Here is a 9,994-nt window from a genome sequence, read left to right on the forward strand (position 1 = left end):
CTGTGCTGATTAATTCACCGATTACCGTTTCCTCCCTGGAATGCAGTGCGGTCGACACAGACTCGGTGAAAGTATCGGTCAGTCTCAAACACCAACATCTCCAATCAACATCCTCCCTTTCCAAACTTGGGCTGTGTCTATAATGTACAGTGTACTGTACTGGTGGGTACAGGTCTGTCACTGTATAACACTGGGGTATAGTACTGGTCTGTCACTGTATAACACTGGGGTACAGTACTGGTGGGTACAGGTCTGTCACTGTATAACACTGGGGTACAGTACTGGTGGGTACAGGTCTGTCACTGTATAACACTGGGGTACAGTACTGGTGGGTACAGGTCTGTCACTGTATAACACTGGGGTACAGTGCTGGTGGGTACAGGTCTGTCACTGTATAACACTGGGGTACAGTACTGGTGGGTACAGGTCTGTCACTGTATAACACTGGGGTACAGTACTGGTGGGTACAGGTCTGTCACTGTATAACACTGGGGTACAGTACTGGTGGGTACAGGTCTGTCACTGTATAACACTGGGGTACAGTACTGGTGGGTACAGGTCTGTCACTGTATAACACGGGTACAGTACTGGTGGGTACAGGTCTGTCACTGTATAACACTGGGGTACAGTGCTGGTGGGTACAGGTCTGTCACTGTATAACACTGGGGTACAGTGCTGGTGGGTACAGGTCTGTCACTGTATAACACTGGGGTACAGTGCTGGTGGGTACAGGTCTGTCACTGTATAACACTGGGGTACAGTACTGGTGGGTACAGGTCTGTCACTGTATAATACTGGGGTACAGTGCTGGTGGGTACAGGTCTGTCACTGTATAACACTGGGGTACAGTACTGGTGGGTACAGGTCTGTCACTGTATAACACTGGGGTACAGTGCTGGTGGGTACAGGTCTGTCACTGTATAATACTGGGGTACAGTACTGGTGGGTACAGGTCTGTCACTGTATAACACTGGGGTACAGTACTGGTGGGTACAGGTCTGTCACTGTATAATACTGGGGTACAGTGCTGGTGGGTACAGGTCTGTCACTGTATAACACTGGGGTACAGTACTGGTGGGTACAGGTCTGTCACTGTATAACACTGGGGTACAGTGCTGGTGGGTACAGGTCTGTCACTGTATAATACTGGGGTACAGTACTGGTGGGTACAGGTCTGTCACTGTATAACACTGGGGTACAGTACTGGTGGGTACAGGTCTGTCACTGTATAACACTAGGGTACAGTACTGGTGGGTACAGGTCTGTCACTGTATAACACTGGGGTACAGTACTGGTGGGTACAGGTCTGTCACTGTATAACACTGGGGTACAGTACTGGTGGGTACAGGTCGGTTACTGTATAACACTGGGGTACAGTACTGGTGGGTACAGGTCTGTCACTGTATAACACTGGGGTACAGTACTGGTGGGTACAGGTCTGTCACTGTATAACACTGGGGTACAGTACTGGTGGGTACAGGTCTGTCACTGTATAACACTGGGGTACAGTACTGGTGGATACAGGTCTGTCACTGTATAACACTGGGGTACAGTACTGGTGGGTACAGGTCTGTCACTGTATAACACTGGGTGGTTTGGTGCTGCTCTCTCTCTCTATCACCTACTGCACCGGAGTGACATTTCTTCTCCGAGCGAGATCAGCAATTAGGTGAAACTTCAGCCGTGGCTCAGTGGGTAGCTTTCTCTCCTCTGAGTCAGAAGGATGTGGGTTCAAGTCCCATTCCAGAGACTTGAGCACGTAATCCTGGCTGATACTCCAGTGCAGTGCTGTGGGAGTGCTACACTGATGGATGAGATGTTAAACATCCCATAGCAGTATTTGAAAGAAGAGCAGGGAGTTATTCCCGGTGTCCTGGGGCCAATATTTATCCCTCAATCAACATCACTAAAAACAGATTAACTGGTCATTATCACATTGCTGTTTGTGGGAGCTTGCTGTGTGCAAAATGGCTGCCGAGTTTCCCACATTACAACAGCGATGAACACTTTTTAAACAAAAGTACTTCCTTTGCTGTGATGTCCTGAGGTTGTGAAAGATGCAAGTCTTTCTTTATTCAATGTGAATACCCAGCGTGTGTGAAGGACGGCAGCCCCCTGAACCCCAGGCCAAGGAAGTGGTTCCCAAAGCAATGGGCCCAGCCGAGAGAGCCAGCCCACTCACTGAGATCCTGCAGGGTTACAGGGATGGGCAGATAGCTGACAGTCCCACAGTAACTGGAGCCACAGCGGCCTCCTCGATCCCGAGCCCGACCCGCTCCAGCAACGCTCCTCACCTTCTGAGCATTCGAACGGACACATCGAATGAAGAAAGGCTCCGCTTTGCTCAAAGTCTCCATGAGTTTATTCAGAGAGGCCTGGAAAATAAATCAAACTCAACGTGAACAAGCTGGAAACATCTCATACCCTGTCCGAAGGAGCTGACTCTCACAGGGTTAGATACAGAGTAAAGCTCCCTCTACACTGTCCCATCAAACACTCCCAGGGCAGGTACAGGGGGTTAGATACAGAGTAAAGCTCCCTCGACACTGTCCCATCAAACACTCCCAGGGCAGGTACAGGGGGTTAGATACAGAGTAAAGCTCCCTCTATACTGTCCCATCAAACACTCCCAGGGCAGGTACAGCACGGGGTTAGATACAGAGTAAAGCTCCCTCTACACTGTCCCATCAAACACTCCCAGGGCAGGGACGGCACGGGGTTAGATACAGAGTAAAGCTCCCTCTACACTGTCCCCATCAAACACTCCCAGGGCAGGGACGGCACGGGTCGGATACTCACCTGGAACTGTGCACTGATGCTGGGAGGTTTTTTCTTCTTGTGCAGGTGCAGCAGGGACTTGGTGGTTCGATCGTGGAGGGTCATTCGGACAATGTGCTTCAAGGAGCCCGAGTCGATGAGGTTCTGGAGAAGGGTGTAGATCGGGGAGAGACAGGAATAGACGGGAGTGTGGTTTAACACAGAACACATTGAACATTTCACAGACATGAGCAATGATACTAAGCACGTGACTGCTGCCAACGGACCGGAAGTCGTTACACGTGTGCGGTTCCAGTGGGTTGTTTTGTTTCTTGTCGACGGATTTCCCCAAATAATGAATAAAGAAGCGGGTTTAGAGAATTCTGTTACAATCGTTAATTTTAAATCAAATTGGAAGTGAGTGATCCAATGAACTGCAAAAGATGGGGCCAGGGCCTCAACTGTAAATTCAAAGCAAAGATGGGAAATAAATATCTTGAAGCGTGAGTGAATGAACATTTAGTGAGAATGTAAGTGATTCGTGTAATCCTGTTCCAACCACCAGAAGCAGTGTCAATGATGCAGAACTGGAGATGGTGGGACAGGAGACACTGACTGGAACTGAATAATCAGCCGAGAATGAATGAGGACAGAATGGATCGGAAGGACCTGTTCCCCTTGGCAGAGGAGTCAACAACCAGGGGCACAGATTTAATGTAATTGGGGGGAGGTTTAGAGGGGATTTGAGGGGAAATGTTTTCAGCCAGAGGGTTGTGCATTTAAAAAGTACTTGAATGTGCGCTTGAAGTGTCGTAACCTACAGGGCTACGGACTAAGAGCTGGAAAGTGGGATTATGCCGGATAGCTCTTGGTCAGCCGCCGAGGACATGATGGGCCGAATGGCCTCCTTCCGTGCTGTAAATTTCTATGATTCTCACGGGCAGAATGCTTCTGCACAGCTTCTGGTTCGCTGGCAGGAGTCAGTCTGTATTATAGGTGTAGCACCCCCATGGTTACAGACCTGGACCAGTAACTCATTGGTCATGAGTTTAGGTCCAACCAGGACACGTGTGGAAATTAAATTCAATAATTCTGATAATCTGGGACCATGAAAGTTGCCGTTCTGGCATAAAATCCCAACTGGGTCACTAAAGTCTTCCTGGGAAGGGAAGCTGGCTCCCAATCCCGGCCGGGGTCTACATGCGAGATCCCCTTCAGGGGCACGAGGGTTAAACACTGGCCCCACAGCAACAAAAAGTGATCAGGATTCGGGTCGAACTGAGGCAAGTCCGGTGCCCTCCAGATCCGGTACCAGATCGTGCAGGTCCACAGACAGCTCGCTCGCTCCGTCAGAGCTGGAGGGCGGGGGTCAAATCTGTGGGGAGTCTCACAGTGCAGAATTCAGAGCCTCCAGATCAGGACGCCGGGGCTGGGGGCTTTTACTGGAAACTTCAGTCCGCGGTGTTCTCGCCCGCCACGGGATCTCAGGGCGCACATTAGCCACAGATCCGCACACACGGATTCGCGTGGATAGAGGATTGGTTAACTAACAGAAAACAGAGTCAATTTCCGGTTAGCAAACAGTAACTACTGGAGTGCCACAGGGATTGGTGCTGGGGCCTCAACTATTTACAATCTATATTAATGACTTGGATGAAGGGACCGAGTGTAATGTAGCCAAGTTTGCTGATGATACAAAGATGGGTGGGAAAGCAAATTGTGAGGAGGACACAAAAAAATCTGCAAAGGGATATAGACAGACTAAGTGAGTGGGCAAACATTTGGCAGATGAAGTATAATGTGGGAAAATGTGAGGTTATCTCCTTTGGTAGGAAAAATAAAAAAGCAAATTATTATTTAAATGGAGAGAGATTACAAAATGCTGCAGTACAGAGGGACCTGGAGGTCCTTGTGCATGAAACACAAAAAGTTAGTACGCAGGTACAGCAAGTGATCAGGAAGGCAAATGGAACGTTGGCCTTTATTGCAAGGGGGATAGAGTATAAAAGCAGAGAAGTCCTGCTACAACTGTACAGGGTATTGGTGAGGCCACACCTGGAGTACTGCGTACAGTTTTGGTCTCCGTATTTAAAGGAGGGATATACTTGTATTGGAGGCTGTTCAGAGAAGGTTCATGAGATTGATTCCTGAGATGAAGGGGTTGTATATGAAGAAAGGGCGAGCAGGTTGGGCCTATACGCATTGCAGTTTAGAAGAATGAGAGGTGATTTTATTGAAATGTATAAGATTCTGAAGGAGCTCAACAAGGTGGATGCAGAGAGGATGTTTTCCCTTGTGGGGGAATTTAGAACTAAGGGGCATAGTTTCAGAATAAGGGGCTGCCAATTTAAAATAATTTTTTCTCTCAGAGGGTTGCAAATCTGTGGAATTCTCTGCCCCAGGGAGCTGTGGAGGTTGGGTCATTGAATGTATTGAAGGAGAAGATAGACAGATTTTTGAGCAATAAGGGAGCGAGCAAGGAAGTGGAGTTGAGGCCAAGGTCAGATCAGCCATGATCTCATTGAATGGCGGAGCAGGCTCGAGGGGCCGAATGGCCGACTCCTGCTCCTATTTCTGATGTTGTTATGACAGCAAGCGGGGACGGCAGTTCACACCTTGCCCTGAGTCGGGAAAGGCTAGCACTGGCATTATACACACAGTAAATGTTCATCCATTAATATCACCAACTTGGGGTTGAGAGGGTGACACAAGAGGCCAATTGCTCCTTTGGCCGGTCGGTGACTGGTCCCTTGGCCGATCGTGGAGACGCTCCGTGGCCACACCGTGAGAATTATATCGCTCGCTCGTTATTCTAACCTGAGGTCCAACAGCAAAGTTCATAAAAATTAAACACATTTATTGAAAATCGACATTTACCTTGGGAACGATCAGCTTTGGTTTCAAACCTTTATTTTTCCTGTAGAGATATCAAAGTGGGTTTTAAAAATGTTTTTCTGAGAGCATGTCGCCAGGGTTAGTCCAATCAGCGAGCAGCGTGAGTCAGTGTTAGTCCAATCAGTGAGCAGCATGAGTCAGGGTTAGTGCAATCAGCGAGCAGCATGAGTAAGGGTTAGTCCAATCAGCGAGCAGCGAGAGTCAGGGTTAGTCCAGTCAGCGAGCAGAGTGCGTCAGGACTAGTCCAATCAGCAATCAGCGTGAGTCCGGCACAAACAGGCAAGATGCGGAAAGGCCGTGATCACCAGGTCCGAGTGCAGGGATTGGCTGAATGGTCATCGGGCACTCCAGAGCACACAGCCACGTGATTCGCACAGCGCTCCAGGTCTCGGCTCCTCGGGGGTCACTCCAACTGGGGGGGGGGGGGGATGCTGGAGAGGGAGTTGGGGGCTGTTGCTGGGGGAGAAAAGAGGTTGTCACGGGGGGGGGGGGAAGGGGAGGGGTGAGGGGCGTTTGGGGGGGGGGGCGGGGGCGAGGAGCGGGGGGGGCGGGGGCGAGGAGCGGGGGGGAGGGGGCGAGGAGCGGGGGGGAGGGGGCGAGGAGCGGGGGCGCCGGGGCGAGGAGCGGGGGCGCCGGGGCGAGGAGCGGGGGGGCGGGGGCGAGGAGCGGGGGGGCGGGGGCGAGGAGGGCGGGGGGCGGGGGCGAGGAGCGGGGGGGCGGGGGCGAGGAGCGGGGGGGCGGGGGCGAGGGCGAGGAGCGGGGGGGCGGGGGCGAGGGCGAGGAGCGGGGGGGCGGGGGCGAGGAGCGGGGGGGCGGGGGCGAGGAGCGGGGGGCGGGGGCGAGGAGCGGGGGGGGCGGGGGCGAGGAGCGGGGGGGCGGGGGCGAGGAGCGAGGGGGCGAGGGGAGGGCGAGGGGCGGGGTGAGAGTGAGGAGGGGTGTGAGGTTCGAACAGTCTGATCATTCTGGGGATGTCCCTGGGCCGGTTTGTCAGGGTGAGGGGCCCCTGTGAATTGCAACCGCCTCACGCCCCGGGGGCGGGGTTACACCGGGCGGTGACACGCAGTATCTATATACCCAAAAAGGAGAACAGTAAAGCGGTGTGAAGGAGATGCAGAGCGGTGGGGAACTGCAGCTGAAAGGGAACTCACAGGACGTGGCTGGAGGGCCTCTCGAGGCGTCGCAGCGATTTGAGGAGAGCATGGGGGTCGTTGCTGTACTGGGCCCATCCCCGAATACTGCTCATCACCTGCGCATGCAGCTCCCTGGCAGACCATTCCAGGGGTAGAGAGGGGAGAAAGAGGGAGGGTAGGAGAGAGAGAGGGAAGGAGAGAGAGAGGGTAGGAGAGAGAGAGGGAAGGAGAGAGAGAGGGAAGGAGAGAGAGAGGGAAGGAGAGAGAGAGGGAAGGAGAGAGAGAGGGAAGGAGAGAGAGAGGGAAGGAGAGAGAGAGGGAAGGAGAGAGAGAGGGAAGGAGAGAGAGAGGGAAGGAGAGAGAGAGGGAAGGAGAGAGAGAGGGAAGGAGAGAGAGAGGGAAGGAGAGAGAGAGGGAAGGAGAGAGAGAGGGAAGGAGAGAGAGAGGGAAGGAGAGATTTAGAGATGAAACCAATCACCAGTAAAGGGCACAAACGTTATCAGCCAGGCTCCCACCGCGACAGACCATGGACTTGGGGTCTGAACCCAGTTATACCCAGAGTCTGGGCAGATTGCGAGGGAACAATATTCCTGCAGCCCCCAAACCCGGCGGCTGAGTGAGATATTGGGCTCCCGGCCCAGGGATCACCAGTTCAGATCCCAGCACACAGGTCCTCGAGTCTGGTATAAATGTCCACGAAACTGTCAGATTGCTGTCAAAGCCCAAACTGGGTCACCGATGCCCTTCAGGGGAAGAGAATATGCCGGTCTGGGCCTACACGTGACTCCAATCCCACACTTATGGTCAACTCTTGCCCTCGCAGGATGGGCGCATTTCAGAAACAAATACAAACACAAGCCACGTTTCTTGGTTAATCTATTAATAGGCAACGACCTTCATTCAGTATTAGTCTCTCTGAGGATTAACTGTTGAAATGGAGTGCCTTTGACCATGAGGCGATATTGGGACTGGAGTCTGCCTGGTGACAGCCCTGGTCCACAAGATCCCATCTCCATGCTGCAAGCAATCCATTGCCATCATTACTCACCTCGGCTCTTCCCTTCCGCGGAGGCACACACAGGCAAAGAAAGAATCCAAAAGTTGAGATATTCCAACTCCTGGCCCCCCCCCCGCAAGCGCTCAAACCACACTGAGGTCAAAGGGACCGCTCCCCCGCCAACCCCCCCCCTACCCTTCCCACCTCACCACCTCCTCCAGGGGTCCTGCAATCCCCATTATACCCAGGTCTTCAGGAGGTGCCGAGCCGAAGATGATTGAACAAGAATGGAGACCCACCCCCCCTGCCCCAGAACCACCCTGCATTGGTCATCGGACCACCAGCTCTGGGGCCAAACGCAGCTCGCACACGGTCACTCTCTGCCTAAGCCCCCACCGGGTTAGGAAGGGGGGGGGGGGGGGGGTCTTTCTGCGGGAATGTGCAGTGTTACACGGGCCCAAACAAGGAGTTTGATGAGTTCAGGTACAAACGGTAATCAAAAAGCTAATTGGGAATGTCAGCCTTTATCTGGAGGGGGGTGGGGTTGGAATACATGGGGAGTTGGTGTGGTACAGAGCCCTGCTCCAACCCCCATGGGGAGTATGTGTACAGTTCTGGGCCCCGCCCCTCAGGGAAGACATATCGGCCTCGGAGGGGGGGAGCAGCACAGATTCACCAGGATGATACCGGGGCTGAAAGGGTTAAATTACAAGGACAGGTTGCACAGCCTCGCTGTCTGTTCCCTTGATTCTCGAAGGTTGAGGGGTGATCCAATAAAGGTCTTTGAAATGTTAAAAGGATTCGATGGGGGTAGAGAGAGACTACTTCCTCTGGTGGGGGATTCTGTGCAACAGCAATGAAGGGGAAGGTTTGGTTCATTGGGATTCTAAGTTTGGATCAAGACAACGTTTATCTCCAGTGGACTGGACTGGACGATGGGAGGGCAGTTGGGTGTCTGTACCGAGCACCGCCCGAGGAGGTAACAGGAACGCACGGGGCGTGGAGGCTGTTTGCCCGGGTCAGTGCCTCCGCTGAAGAGCAAAGATGTCTTCAAATGCCTCAAAACTGAACTCTTCACAAGTGGCTTCACAAGATAAATCAAGCACAGAACGGTTGTAAAAGAGACAGAGGGAGTCGAGGGCAGACTGAACACCAGACACAGATCTTATCAATCCCTCGCTCCCCTCTGTCTTCAGCAAAGATCCGCTCAGTGCCCTTCTAACTCAAGGGCACAAACTCGAGAGAGAGAGGCCGTCTATCAGAATTCACACAACGGTCTTTGACACAGAAGTGTAATGGGCAACATAAAGGCACTGGAGCCCATCGCTCACATTGCTGAACCAACTTGCATTCTCCAAACCCCACGGTTTAAAGGTGACCAATCCCACTGTGCGCTCCAATCACCCCAAGACACCCCACCCCACCCCTCAGGGGGCCGGTACTCTGCCGGTTAGGTAACTGGAGCGGTGATCCAGCACGCGCAAATCCCACCGTGACAGTCTGAGAATTTATAGTCAGTCTTAAAAAATCTGCAAACAAAAAGTAAAAGTGAGCAGGAAGGATTGTCGTAAAAAGCCAAGTGGTCCAGTAACGTCCCTCAGGGAAGGAATTCTGCCGACCTTACCCGGTCTCCTTATGCGGCTCGCTGTCAAACTTTGTTTGACAATCGCTCCTGTGAAGCTCCTTGGGACGTTATACTGCGTTAAAGGCGCGATATAAATGCAAGTTATGTGCGACTCCAGTCACACACCAAGAGGTTGGGTCTCAACTGCCCTCAGAACTGGCCGTCCAAACCCCTCAAGTGAGAAGATCCATCGGCACCTGCTCGGGGCCAAGCAATCAATGCCAGCCGTGCCCGCGGCGATCAATGCCAGCCGTGCCCGCAGCGATCGACTGAAACTCTAAATAAACGGGATGCTGCAGAAACTGCTGACTGCCACCAGGGGGAGTGCCCCCGGAGCCCGGGAGTTGGCACAGCACCATCCAATTACTGCCACAATAAACCACACAAAGGATACACGCCCCAACACCACCCGGCCTTCCAGACGCTGCGTATTTATAACGCTTGTGCCTCTGGCAGTGGCGCCATCGCCCAGTGCCGGGCCATCGTGCTCCAGACCCCCAGCTTTAATCTAACGCGGCAAAATTGATGGATCAAACGCACTCGGTTTGCTCCAGCACTGGCTGGCGCTTTAAGGGTTAACTCCTTCCAACA

General features: G+C 52.9%; 1 protein-coding gene across 1 annotated transcript in view; it reads right to left on the reverse strand.

Annotated features, from left to right (window-relative positions):
• Positions 1-9,994, reverse strand: part of LOC139229375 (unconventional myosin-IXb-like) — a 91,089-nt gene that overhangs the window by 37,897 nt on the left and 43,198 nt on the right. Inside the window, exons 3-9 of the mRNA XM_070861073.1 lie at positions 9,601-9,680; positions 8,806-8,997; positions 7,741-7,750; positions 6,801-6,910; positions 5,635-5,674; positions 2,800-2,922; positions 2,295-2,375 (exon numbers count right to left, since the gene is read on the reverse strand). Coding sequence (XP_070717174.1) covers positions 2,295-2,375; positions 2,800-2,922; positions 5,635-5,674; positions 6,801-6,910; positions 7,741-7,750; positions 8,806-8,997; positions 9,601-9,680 — 636 coding nt within the window. The remainder of the gene's footprint in view (positions 1-2,294; positions 2,376-2,799; positions 2,923-5,634; positions 5,675-6,800; positions 6,911-7,740; positions 7,751-8,805; positions 8,998-9,600; positions 9,681-9,994) is intronic.

This window comes from Pristiophorus japonicus, chromosome 18, assembly GCF_044704955.1.
Source record: "Pristiophorus japonicus isolate sPriJap1 chromosome 18, sPriJap1.hap1, whole genome shotgun sequence".
NCBI classification, from domain to species: Eukaryota; Metazoa; Chordata; class Chondrichthyes; family Pristiophoridae; genus Pristiophorus; species Pristiophorus japonicus.